A 13,485-nucleotide genomic window follows, 5' to 3' on the forward strand; every position below is an offset into this window, starting at 1 on the left:
AGGTGCTGTATTAACCCTTGTTTAGAGAGCAATTCTCAACAAAGTAAACGGAAGTACATAATCCTTGTGTTGTCCTTCGGGTCACTGGGACCCGAAGGGCAACACAAGGGTTAAGAGGTTAGCTAGCTGACATCGTTAGTCGGGATTAGTTAAACCACACATGGCAAACGGGGCCCTGGTGAGTAAATATTACAGTGGTACATCCTTTTACAGGCTTTTATGTGCTTTTAATTCAATGCTAGTCACTGAATAAAAATACTAAAAAGATTTTCAAGCTAATGAATCAACACAAAAACAAAAGCAGCCGTTGGGCAGCAGTGTTTCAACAGGCAATCAGACACCACCAGCATGTTTTTACACCCGATATTATACAGTAGTACATCGCACAATGACAAAATAAATCTTAAATACTTAAAATACATTATTAATAGTTTCATTCATTGTATAGGTGAAAATGCAAAAGCCTGCCAAAATACAGTGAATTCTAAAAACACAGTTCAACGTTAAAACAGTGTGTTTATGAAAATAGAAAATGAAAGGCCTCTCGACGATGATGAGAAATATGTTCCAGTGTGGTTCTGTGTGTTTCTCCTGAATGTGTTACAGCAGAAAAATACTACACAACATATTACACACAGCAAGAAATCGGACAGCGTTGCGATAAAAGTCAGACAAAATTGTATTGGAGTAAAAAAGGAAAAAATGAAAATGAAAAAAAAAGAAGGGAAAAAGCTTCAATAGAAAAAAATTAAAAAGGGAAAAAATAATTAAAAAGGAAAATAAATGAAAATAGAAAAAAATATTAAAAAAGGGGGGAAAAAAAGACTTAAATAAAAGGACAATAAATGAAAATGGAAAAAAAGGGAAAAAAATAAAAATTATAGGGGGGTAATATAAAAATGATTAAAAGGTTTCAAAAAAAAGTCCAACTGGCCCTAAACAGACACACCAACATGCAGCAGATTATACTTGCTATTATTTTTTCAGACAAACCAGAAACTGGTCAATAAGCAACTGTGATGAAACAGCAGCAGTGGCAGCGGAGAGCTTTACAGACGATCCGATAACCATAAAGACTCGGTCACCCCAGAAAGCGGCAAAGTGTATGTGTAGCATTGTAGCTGCTAACGTGCTAGCAAACTGCCGTGCTCCCAGGCCTGTGCATTGCTTCGTTTAATAAATAGTTACTAAAGACAGGAAAAATAAGCTCTCCAAGCTAACTAGCTTGCTAACTGACAATAAGTTCACACAGTTTAAAGTGCAGAAGAAGCTCCAAAGTATTCAGCAGATTAGTGCGTATGGGATGTTACCATCAAACTCAAAAAGCTGCCTTTTCAAAGCAGGAGTACCGTTGGTGTTTGTGAAATGTCTTCCCTCCCTTTGTAGACTCCACTACCCAGCAAACACCTGGGGCGTGAGGGGCGGTGGCAGGTTGTCATTGTCCACGTTGTTGGCATCGATGGCGGAAACGGTGCGAGACAGAACCTCTAGCGGGTATTTTTCCAGGATGCCGTTGACCTCCCGCTGCACGCTCTGGGGCCAGGAGAGGAGGTCGGCCTGCAGACTGCGAGCGGCCTCCATCAGCGACTCCTGCCGGCTGCTGAGGCCCGACAGCACCTCCAGGTTGTGATTGAGCTGAGCCAGGACCGGGTTGGTGGCGGTTGGTGCCTGGTCGGCGTGGGCCCAGTCGCCCTCCGAGCTGTTGCATCGCGGCGAGGCTTGGCCTGACATGTAGCGCTCAAATTCCTCTGGGGAAAGGTTGAGAGACTGGGCGTCCAACTTTTCGATAAAGGCCACTGCACAGCACTAAAAAAAAAAAAAAACAAAAAAAAAAAAAAAAAAAAAAAAAGGGTGAAAAACAAAAAACATACCCACCCCAAGTCAACCGAGCCAGATGGTCTCAATATTAAGACTTTGTACTACGGATGTCCCGATCAGCCGATGTTGAATATCTGCTGATACCGAGTCCTGATCCGATACTTAAGATCCTAGATAACAGAGCTTACCGTTTTTTTATTTATAAAAATAAGTAACTAACTAAACAAAGTAACTAAAAGATGTCTTCAGCCTAATGTATTTTACTATGTGTAGCTAGCATTACTATAAAACTCACATATAAAATCAACTTCTACTTAGAATGGTGTAGATTTTACTGACGTAAATGATCGGCGTAAGGTGATCGGGGTGACTGCCGATCCCCGATCAGTTCAAAAATGCCCACGTCGGCTCCGATACTTTCTGATCAGGACATCCCTAGTTTGTACAGTATTTGATTTCTGGTGGAGAGTTACACAAGAAGATTTCATAGCATATCTATTCGTTAAAATTAGGCTTGAGCTAGTGGCGGTTAGCATAACTGAAATTCTCCTACTTCTTAAGCTAAATAAAGTTTTAAAAAAAGCCTCTCGGATCAGCTGGAAAATGCATCGTCTTCATGTTTTTCCGATACCATGAAAAGTTTTAAACTTTTTAGAGATACGTGGTTCCCATAGGATCAGCGACGCTACAAACATATGATGATCTTATAGAAGATGATGAATTGCTGAAGATTAAACTAGCCAACAGTATACAAAGGAGTTTAAATAAACCTTCAACATCTACAGCAGTAAAATGCAACATACACATGAATGCAGCAGGAATATTAATCCAGAAACATCAGATAGAAGAGGAAAACTTTTACTTGTAGTGGAGTACTTTTACAGTGTGTTGTTAGTACTTTTACTTAAAGGACAAATGAGGTGCAAAATGAACCTAGGGGTTAATAACACGTGTACCGAGTCGACCGTTCTCTGGGATATGTTTTCATGCTAATCGAACGTGACCAGTTTGAGCGCAAACCGCTAATTAGCTTATAATGCTAGTCGTGGGTACAGGTAAAGTAAAAAGAAATCACTATTTCTACACCACTAACAAGGCTCCAAATAGCACCACACTTCCACGGTAGCATAACGAGGGTCCCTACATGTAAACCGAAGCATTGAGAACTTTGTAAGTGTACAGACAGTTTATTAAAAAGATAGTTTAGAAAGACATCTTGGGAAAACAGTCACGATCAGTCGAACGACGAACGCCGTGCAACCAGTAACCAGTAACATTGGAATTGGAAATTGATTTATTTGAAACAGGGACAGTGCACAAATAAACATTAAACTTGTTAAACAAGAGAATATGTCTTGGGCCAGGTTATAGCAACAATTGCTAATTTCCACCTGTAGTCCCTGGGCAGGACAACATAGCTCAAGCACGTCGTTCGTCGTTCGACTGATCGTGGCTGTTTTCTCAAGATGCCGCCTATTTGCGCTAAAACTGGTCACATTCGATTAGCATGAAAACATATCCCAGAGAACGGTCGACTCGGTACACGTGTGTTATTAACCCCTAGGTTAATTTTGCGCCGGAACTGTCCTTTAAGAGAGGAAATACTTCTTTTACCAGTGGTGAAACCAGAGGCCTACAGCTCAAAAGGCCCTGACAAGAATTAAAGAAGGCAGAAGATAGAAGACAGACCAGGTTGGTGAAGTAGTATCCATCCTCTCCGCTCATCAGCCTGCTGGGGTTACAGAAGCGGGTGATGTACTGGATGTTGGACTGAAGTCGAGGAGGGTTAGCTTTGAGCACGATGTAAATGAGCGCGGGGAGAAAGTCGTCAGCTGAGGCCGGCTCGTTCTTGGTGGTCCTGATGGCACTGAAGATCTGTTTACTGCAGTGCGTGATGCACCCAAGTTTGTCCCGAGGAACCCTCTTCGAGTCCATCTCAATGATATCTGGAAAAGACAAGGGGTTGGACAGACTCTCGTGTCATCTGTCACTTCTAAACAAAAAGCTTTTAGTATTAGTTTAAGCAAAAGTGCCCAAAAAAAAATCACTGGTTACTGCTGCTCAAGTGTAAATATTAATTGGTTTTCTTCATCCTCATGATAGTACATTTTATACATTTGTGTTTTGGATAGTTGGTCAGACAAAACAAGTAATTTGAAGAACTTAAGCTCTATTAAAAACTGACATTTTACAGATTAAAAGGATGACTTGATGATTCAAGAAAATTTTTATGAACCTAAAAACCTTTTTTAGGATTTTAGGGTTTAGTCATCCTTTTCTTGCAGGCAAAAATAATATGAATGTTTTTTTTTTATTAGAAAAATGCATTGTCAATAGTTTTTTATTATATTAAATTATAGTTAAACTTTCAGTTGGACTTATAAGATGCTGCCCCCCCCCCCCCCCACCCACACTGGACGATCAAGCACAAACTCTAACCTGTTATTGCTTTGACCACATTCTCAGAGACTTCAGGGATTTCTTCATCCATAGACACGCACAGCATCTGGATGGTCACCCAGTGTAACGCCCTGCAAGACAGAAAAAGAAGCAATGCGGTAAGCCTTTTTTTGTGTGTGCATATGATACACATTTTCTTTCCAACTAACGTCCCCCCTGGATGAGAAACAGATGCAGTCAGCAGCTGCCACTATGGAAAACATGGAGAACGGTGCTACAAGTGGCTGTTGTGTAATCTGATAGACGCAGACAGACGTTTTTTTTCCACAGACTGCAAGCATTGTGCAGTGATGCTTTAGAAACCCACGCTTCCACTTAACGTAACACTAAAAGGCTCCTTGAAAAACACAAATGCAATTGAATCTGAATATGTGTATTGTTCCACTTCTAGTTATAACTCCCAATTTACATTTCAGTTACACTTATAAATCAGCTGTTTATAAATTTATGTTCTCCTTCAATAATGGCTAATTTTTATCGGTACAGGCGTATATGTAAGCAAACAAGCACAGAAATAGAAATGCAAATCAGTTTACAGCACTGAGAGAAGCCAGAGAGGCTCATGAATACCTGTCAGAATATAACGAGCTGCCATCAGCGGCTTTAAAACACCTTTCAGATTGCAGAGTGGGAACTTTTTGTATCCTCCGCTATCTCTCGGTTGCCCCCCCCACACACACACACACACACTCTCCATTTAGTGGATGGCCAACAGAAAGTGTTGCATGATGGGATAATACTGTTCCAATGTGGATGTTGAATTTGTTTTCCAGTCCAGAAAAGCATAAGTGACCATTGATCATTATTGAAGCCCAACGGTGCAATGTGGCTCTAAATGTTGAGTTGTTGTGTTTTTCTTTGGGCCCTCTGCAGTCTACTCAGTGGTTAGATTGGAGATGGTTAAACTGTGATGGGTCAGTCTATAGTATGTTCAGCTGATATTCCCACAGTGCTAACCCTAGCAGTGTTTCCTCTAGGATTTTTTTTAGCAGTGGGGGCAGATCTGTCGGACACACTATTCACACACAATGAGGCATATTTTGATTTCGTTTTGATTGAACTCTATTTTTGAGGAACTGTAGGTCTACAAAATAATTTTACAAGAAATTCTTCATAGGGAAACCAAAACCCAAGAGTAGGCTATAATATGAAACCATTCATAACGAAATTTATTGCATATTTGCCTCAGTGGCAAAGTTGGCAGCCTTGCAGTGTACATTTGGCTTTTGGAAAAATAACTCCAAGGCTCGGTTATAGGGGAATTCAGAAAGAGGTGGCCCATTAATGCTGAGTAGCATAAATGCTGCTAGATGGTCCCCCTGTGGCCTGGACGGTCAACTTTGACCTTTTTCAAATTTATATTTGTAATAAATTTGCTAAATAAAAAAATACAATCCTGCTGGTACCTGACTTTTCCTAAAATAGTCTGTATTTTCATTTAAAATTGTTTTTATATAAATTACACAAAAGGCATGAAAATACAATCACTTTTACCTATTTTGGCCAGACACGATATTGACCGCTCGGATTTTTGCGGTTTTGTTTTTAATCTTTTGCGTGGTTGAAGATGCATCTTGGTTGCTTAGTGATAATCATAGCCTCTGTCAAAGAAACGTAACTAGCGGTCTCGAGTAACAAGTGTGGGCATCACCGATGGGCCGAAGGCAAAGCCAGAGTCGGTCGCGTGGATGGACTCGATCCTGAATCAGAAGAACTTCACTCTGTGAAAGGCGCTGAGACGTAGATGGCCGGTAGCTGTCTACATGTTCATATAACTTTATACATGCTACAAATGGCTGGAATCATTACACACATCCTCTCCAAGGAGTGCACCAGCTGTAAAATGTCCCGGAGGAAGTTCATGCAGCAACTGGCAGAGGAGCTGAGAGCGGAGTTTATGGAGGAAAAAAAGGGCAGCGGCGCACGGTCCGAGCAGCGCTGCGCAGCGCAGCAGACACCAAAATGGAGGCAGTGCCTGCCAGGTTAGGTTATAAATGTTCAAATAACATAGCCTACTTTTAAATGTTATTTGGCTGTGAATTATGTTGAATGAATTTTCCCCAATAGGTTTCATGAATGTATGAAATAATCACGGTTTAGCCTATGCCATGATCTGATATCAAGGGCGTTGTATTGAATCAACAGCCACGTGCAATTTAGCTAGCAGGTGAAGGTGAAACTAAAATGTGCAAAAACTATAGACTAATACAGGCTTAAATGAACTGACAATATAAGTTATACGACTTACAGTTCTCAAGGATGCACACATGCCATCTCAACCGGGTCCTCCGCATAGCCTGTCTCTTTTTTCTTTCTCCCTTTTCTCAGAGTGGCACGCGTGCCCACTCGCGTTGTGAAGCGCGTGTCCGCGCTATTCTCCGACGTGCTTTCAAACAATCGATGATAGACGGCTTTATTTCTGATACCTGGCGGGAGAAATCTAACCGTGGCGGACCGCCACTTGCCAATCAACATAGAGGAAACACTGCCTAGACCAACCTTCTGTTCCTGTTGTGAAGTTTGAAGAAGAGCTTTGCTAAAGCAACATGTTGCCTGTTTACTCCAGCTTGTTATAGGCTGCAGTATTGTGCACTTGACACTGAAAAAGGAATGCTGTTCCTATTTAAATCTGCACACATTTTGATGCTAAGCTTCCCGTTTCTTTTACCAATAACTGCTGATTTCTTCTCTTCTTATTCAACTGTTGCTCAGAGGGATCTTTGTCTCTTTCTGCCCTTTCGGTTGTCAGTCTGGTTGAACAAGTGTACAGTGTTAAGTTCTTTCAAACAAACATGCGTCAGCTTCCTGGTCTAAAAAAAAGTCGCACACAGAGCAACTCACCCAAAATATGTTCCATCCCGATCGATGAAGTGGTTCCTATTTAAATCTGCACACATACATTTTGATGCTAAGCTTCCCGTTTCTTTTACCAATGACCAATTCCAATACCAATTCAGCTGTTGCTCAGAGGGATCTTTGTCTCTTTCTGCCCTTTCGGTTGTCAGTCTGGTTGAACCGTTGAACAGTTTTATGTTCTCCATGTACAAACAAATACATATTAATAAGTACTTTACAAAAAAGACTTTTAAACATAAAGCATCAAAGACATACATTCATAACATATAGAGTAGTACATTGATCACAGACGTTCTGATCAGCCATTGACAACGATTAACGACCTACATTCATTGTAGACAAGCACGAGCCTGGTTAGGGAAACGCGTCTTGTGCTAACATCAAGTGGTGGCTACATACTACGATATATTGAAAACGTATTAGTGGAAATAATTAAAATGTTACGGGTGAGAAAGTTCTCTAAACCAACCTTTAAAGTGACCCATCAAGCGGTCGGACAAGTTTTGGTAGAAATCCTGAACGCACTCCGACAGCTCGTCAGCACCCAGATCCTGACAACACAAGTTGGAAGGTCATGAACGTAAGACTAAACACTATTATTATTAAGAGTATTATTATGACACTAGATGTCAAATCAGAAATAAATTGTATTATGTAAGATACTTGGTAAGTAAAATTATATATTTGTAAGTTTAAAAAAATATATGCCTGAGGAAGCTTGTCAACTAACTAACAAGGATTAAATAAGTGTGTACTTCTGAACACATTCTTTTGTGGGCATTGGGACACACTGTGTTAGTCATATATGTATTAGGGCTGCACAATATATAGTTTGTTTATCGTCATCGCAACATCAACTTGCGCAATATACACATCGCAAAAGGCTACAACATATCGCATAGACACTCAGAGATTTTTTTGTGTGAGTTGAAAGAAAATATCAGCCGAAAACGGCACATTGTCTTACGCTTAATGTAAGCAAAACAGTGGGCATGTATTTCTCTATCAAGAGGAATGTTACACAACATCAGCCCGATATCTGTATTACGGGAGAGGTGATACACATTGATGATCATTTCAAGTATCTGGGCATAATTATTGATTCGAACTTAAGTTTTAAAAAACACATAAAAAAGATCTCCAATTGTGTCAGAGCTAGTTTAGCTAATTTGAGACACACCAGTTACCAATAGCCGCAGCTAAACGGTTTTTGCATTCAATGATCTTCTCACATTTGTCTTACCGTTCTACAAGCTGGTCCCAGGCGGGTGGGACTACGCTAAAACCTTTATGTACCCTTTACAAACAAGCTGTGAAAGTTCTTGACAAAAAACCAAGAAACTACCACCACTGCACCATCATAAAAAAATACAACCTACTAACCTTTGACAGTTTTCTCTGGTTTGCAGACATGTGCCTGATGTATAAATTGACCCACGATCTTGCACCACCCCAACTCAAGCAATGTGTGTCATTTTGCAGAGATAATGTAGGGGTCACCAGGGCTTCTGTAAGAGGTGACCGTTCCACTAAATTTAGGAAGACGAAATTTGGTCAATCAGCTTTTTCATTTACTGTAGTAGAAAAGTGGAACTTAATTCCACTTTACATTAGAGATTGTGCAAGTCTCAGCAGTTTTAAAATGTCCTTAAAGACTTGGCTGAAGGCGAATCAACTATGTGATCATTGATCTTTTTATAACATGGAATGTACTATATTTGTATTTTGGTTTATATGTGAGCAATGCTTGTCACATGTTGTTTGTTGTTAAGTTTTTTAATCTGTTTTGATAGTATTGTCTGTACGGTCTATATTGTCTATATTGTTCTTTTATCTCCCTTGCCCAGGGACTACAGATGTAAATTAGCTGTATAGCTAACTCTGGTACAGGGCCTGAACTGTGCATGGTCCCTGACAAATAAACTAATAAAATACAAATACAAAAAAACTGTCATTCTTTTTTAAGTGGTGCCTTTTATGTATTGCCTCTATTCAATGTTCAATTTGTTCAATGAAAAAATGTTGGAAATAATTTCCTTTATTTGTTTTAAATTCGACACACGATTTGTTGTAATTAACAGAATACTAAGAGAAGCAGAAATGCAGAATTGAGCACACTTTAAGATCTGTTTATTTATCGCAAGTCATATCGTTATCGCCATATTCAACAACGTCGTCGCACATCGCATGTTTTCCTCGTATCGTGCAGCCCTAATATGTATCTCGATATGCTTTCTATTTTTGTGTAATATTATTTTCTGTATGAACCTTTCTGTTTCTTTAACATGTTCAAAATAAATTTCAAGCAATCAATCAGACCTTCTTGTTTGACATGTTGACAATGAAGGCTCGGCACTGCTTATGGATTTCCCGGCCGGGCTTCTGGAGGTTTTTCAAGAAGTCCACAAAGTCCTTGGACACTTGGTCTGTCTCGAAGCTGGCATGGCGGCTAATTGACGGACTGGGTGACTTGCCCTCTTGGTTTTCTGATGAGGAAGAACCACATTTAGAAAAACGTAATGTGTGTGACAACAAGACTGCCGTCATTTACAGGAGATAGTTTCAGTACGAAACTCCACCAAAACCACATTTTTGTGAATGTTTGCGTACAGATTAAACCAACGATTAGATGTAACATGTTAATAAGTGAGCTTTAGAGGTGCTGGTAGGGGTATTCTTTAATTTGGAGCACCTAATCTTAAATATTTCAGGCTAGCCTAAACAAGCAAAGCGTGAAGCTGTGAGTTCGTCAACAAACCAGTCTTAAAGTACAAACAGACCGGCAGGTGTATCCAGTTGCTCCTAATGTCGTACCTTTCTTGTTAGCAGTGCGTGACGAAGGGCTGAAGAACTTCTTAACTGTGGTCACTTTCCGTGTCTTCTCGTTGGTCTTCTTCTCCTCAAACTTGGAGAAGGGTCCCAGAGAGGCGCGCCCCCCCGGCTGTGGTTGTGCTGCTGTGGACTGTGTCTGTGATCCCTGACTACTGGCATATGCAGCCTCCTCCTCCCGCTGCAACCTGGCGCACAGGACATTTTAATAGAGCAAATACCAGCAATCAGCAGGGGAATATGGAGAAAAACTCACTGTACTATATACAGGAAGCAAATGTGCGTTTCCTAGGATGGCGAAAGAAGGTCCCGCCTTACTCTGCCTCTCATTGGCTCACCCTGGTATTCTTACCCTAACTAATCCCACTCCTCATGCCGTAACCTAATCAATCTAACCAACGAAGACAACGAGTACTAACCAATCAGAGGCAGAGTAGTGCAAGATATTCCTTTGCGATCATAGGAAACGCAAATTTGGATACAGGAAGGGCAAATGTAAATGTTTTAACCCAGTAAGTGAAGTTGTTGTTGTTGGAAATGAAGCAGCAGAAGGTCTTACTTTTCTGCCAAGGCCCAGTCGTCCTGGATCTGTTTCTGTCGTACCCGCTGGTACTCCTCCCTCCAGCACTTTGAGCACAGGCCCTGCCATGCCGCGTTGCCATAATAACCGCATCCCTTATTGCACAACAGGTCCGACTGGTCCACGTGTATCCCCCCCCGGCGCTCCGTCCGTTGACTCATGATGCTAGACGACCGGAATAGAATAAATCATAATCTAATTTATTAGTGTATTTTGCATGCGTTGCTGTAGCCTAATCGTTAGGGCTGCTTGATTATGGAAAGAAATATAATCACGATTATTTCAGTCAATATTCAAATCAAGATAATTTAACACGATTACTCGTTGACTTCTGGAAAGACGTTGCAATTATTAAAAAACAGTGGAAAAAGTTAAATAAATAAACAGTAAAAAAAACAAACACATACAACTGTGAAATTTGCCTTAAAAATACTTTTCCTATTTAAACTTTATTTTTTCATTCAGAACACAAGTGAAAATAAGAGTTTACTTGCAAAACGTAATGAGCTAAATAATTGTTTTTCTCGATTATTCTGTTTTTGTGATCATTGGGAGCTAAATTGTACAACCAGCAGTCCAAACCTCGACATTATTACTAAAACATTAAACATTTTTACATTATATAAAAAGGAAACACAGCTAATCTGATTATTTGTGAAGCTGGAACCATTACATGTTTTATGACATAAATTATCATCAAAATAGTTGTTAATTTATTAATCAGTTAATCGACTAATTGTTTCAGCTGTGCTTTTATTAACTGTTGGTAATTCATATAACTCTGTTTTTTATGCTAAATTATTGATTGGTAAAGTAACTAAAGATGTTAAATAAATGTTTAGTAACAAGTTAAATATTTCCCTCTGAGATGTTATGGAGTAGCATGAAATGGAAATACTCAAGTAAAGTACAAGTACCTCAAAATGTACTTAGTTACTTTCCACCACTGTCCATTTCTGTGTACGTTAAGAGTCAAAGGTAACATATCTGAGTACTTCTTCCACCACTGAAAGTAACTAAGTACATTTTCTCAAGTACTGTACTTAAGTACAATTTGACATAACATAACAAAACATAGACTACTTGATATCAAGTCAGGTCAAATCAGCTTTATTTGTTAATTTCTTCACATATAGCCTACTAGACATGAAGAGGAATCGAAAGTTCGTTTCTCACCATCATGATGCAGTATTATCTACCCATTAGTATAAAATTAGCTCCATATTGATGAACTACAACAATAAAATGCTCTAACATGTATTTGTTAGTGATAAAAACAAAGTAATATAGGCTTATTTTCTATAATAATAAGCTGTGAAAGGAGCCCAATTTGCATGAGTCGTTCTATACTTTATTGTATTTTTACCTTTACTTATCTGAGTACCTCTTTCACCACTACCTTGTAATAACAAAAATAAATGTCACAAAGACACAGACTGGTATTTGTATGCTTATTGTTTATTATATAACGTTAAATGTCGCCAGTCTGTACGGTCAGTTAACGTAGCTAAACATGCTGCGGTATTTTACGTAGCTATAACAGGGGAGTAACGTTAACGTTAGCTAACGTTATAACGTTAGCTAAGACAATGTTTATTATAACTTATCATTAATGTTGGATTACACGTTATGTACCTGCAGTGCTGCTTTACTCACCTATAATATGTTCTCACCGATCAGGAGTAGGCTACTAAAACAGTCCTCTTCGCTTCTGTTATGAGAGTGAGATGACGGAACCATGAGGGTGAGGCCAATGACGTGTTGACTCTGGCCATTGGCCAAAATCCCGCTGCTGTTCAACCGGGCGATACGTCGACGCGGCTGCCATATTGGGACGGAGTAGCCGCGCCTCCTAATGCATATAAGTATGGAGGCAAGATGTCTCTCTACAATTAAAATCATACTTTCTCGCTGGATTTTAAACCTATTTTAAGCAAGTTTGCTTTGTTACAAAGTGTTGCGTTTTTTTAAATTTGAGAAAGGAGAGGCTTTGTCCAATGAAGATTAACAAAAAATATTTAATAACGAAATGACATGGCAGCGGACTGCAAGATGTATTCCCCTCTTGGTTCTACATTTTACAGTCCCAAACATTTCTCAGGTTCACCAATATATTCCCTTGAAGTTTTGGGCGGTTCCTTGGATGAACATTTTTTCCATTGCTCCGTCATCCCCCAAAAGTAGCAGTAGCATAGCTACATCCTTTTCAGCATCTTCATGTATTTCTTATTAGTTGGATTAGATAAAAAAAAAAATACTTTACCTGATATAATCTAGCATTAGCTTAATTTAGTATCAGGACCAGATCAGGACAGTCACTTAACTTTATGTTAGCTTAAAAGAAGGATTAATCCTACCTATTGTAATATTAAATTCAACACTTTTACAACAGTAAAATAATGTAAAACACCTTTTTTATCTGTGTACTTTTGGCATTTATTTCGCATGAACATCCCAAAGCGGCACAACAGTCTGTCTTTTTCTACAGTCTTCATGGTCAGAACGGGTTACACGCCCGTCCCAAGATGGCGGCGGCAGAGACGAATGTCACAAGCCGGATGCGGTATGTATATATCCATGGACTATAATTAGCATGAGTAGCCTACCTCAAAATCTTACTTAAAGTACAATACTTGCAATACAATAATACTAGCTATTTATTTACACTCCACAGCTGAAGATTAGTATTAACATGTTATCTAATTAGTTTATTTGTAGGCTATAAAAATCGTGTATGTGTGACTATTTCTTACTTTCCAGAGTTTCTTCACAGTTAAAGTTCCACATTTTCACAACAGTTTCAATCGGTGTACAGGCGTCTAGAGAAGTTATTTCTGGACATCATTGAACAAACTCAATATCTCTTTGACTTTTGCCCGAGCTGAGGGGCTCAGCACAGTAAAACTATCCCTCACTGTGAGCTAACTGCTTTCTTATTGACA

The 13,485-nt window shown here is 39.4% G+C and overlaps 1 protein-coding gene across 1 annotated transcript; it reads right to left on the minus strand.

The window, feature by feature from the left end:
• Window positions 1-205: 205 nt before the first annotated feature.
• On the minus strand, window positions 206-12,286 carry rabgef1 (RAB guanine nucleotide exchange factor (GEF) 1). Its single transcript, XM_039777953.1, has 8 exons — window positions 12,200-12,286; window positions 10,523-10,708; window positions 9,949-10,151; window positions 9,454-9,620; window positions 7,579-7,685; window positions 4,258-4,349; window positions 3,508-3,764; window positions 206-1,806 (listed from the first exon to the last, which is right to left on the minus strand). The coding sequence occupies exons 2-8, from the start codon at window positions 10,702-10,704 to the stop codon at window positions 1,393-1,395; spliced, it is 1,422 nt and encodes a 473-aa protein (XP_039633887.1). The 5' UTR covers window positions 10,705-10,708; window positions 12,200-12,286; the 3' UTR covers window positions 206-1,392.
• Window positions 12,287-13,485: the final 1,199 nt, after the last annotated feature.

This window comes from Perca fluviatilis, chromosome 16 (assembly GCF_010015445.1).
Source record: "Perca fluviatilis chromosome 16, GENO_Pfluv_1.0, whole genome shotgun sequence".
In the NCBI taxonomy this organism is placed as follows: Eukaryota; Metazoa; Chordata; class Actinopteri; order Perciformes; family Percidae; genus Perca; species Perca fluviatilis.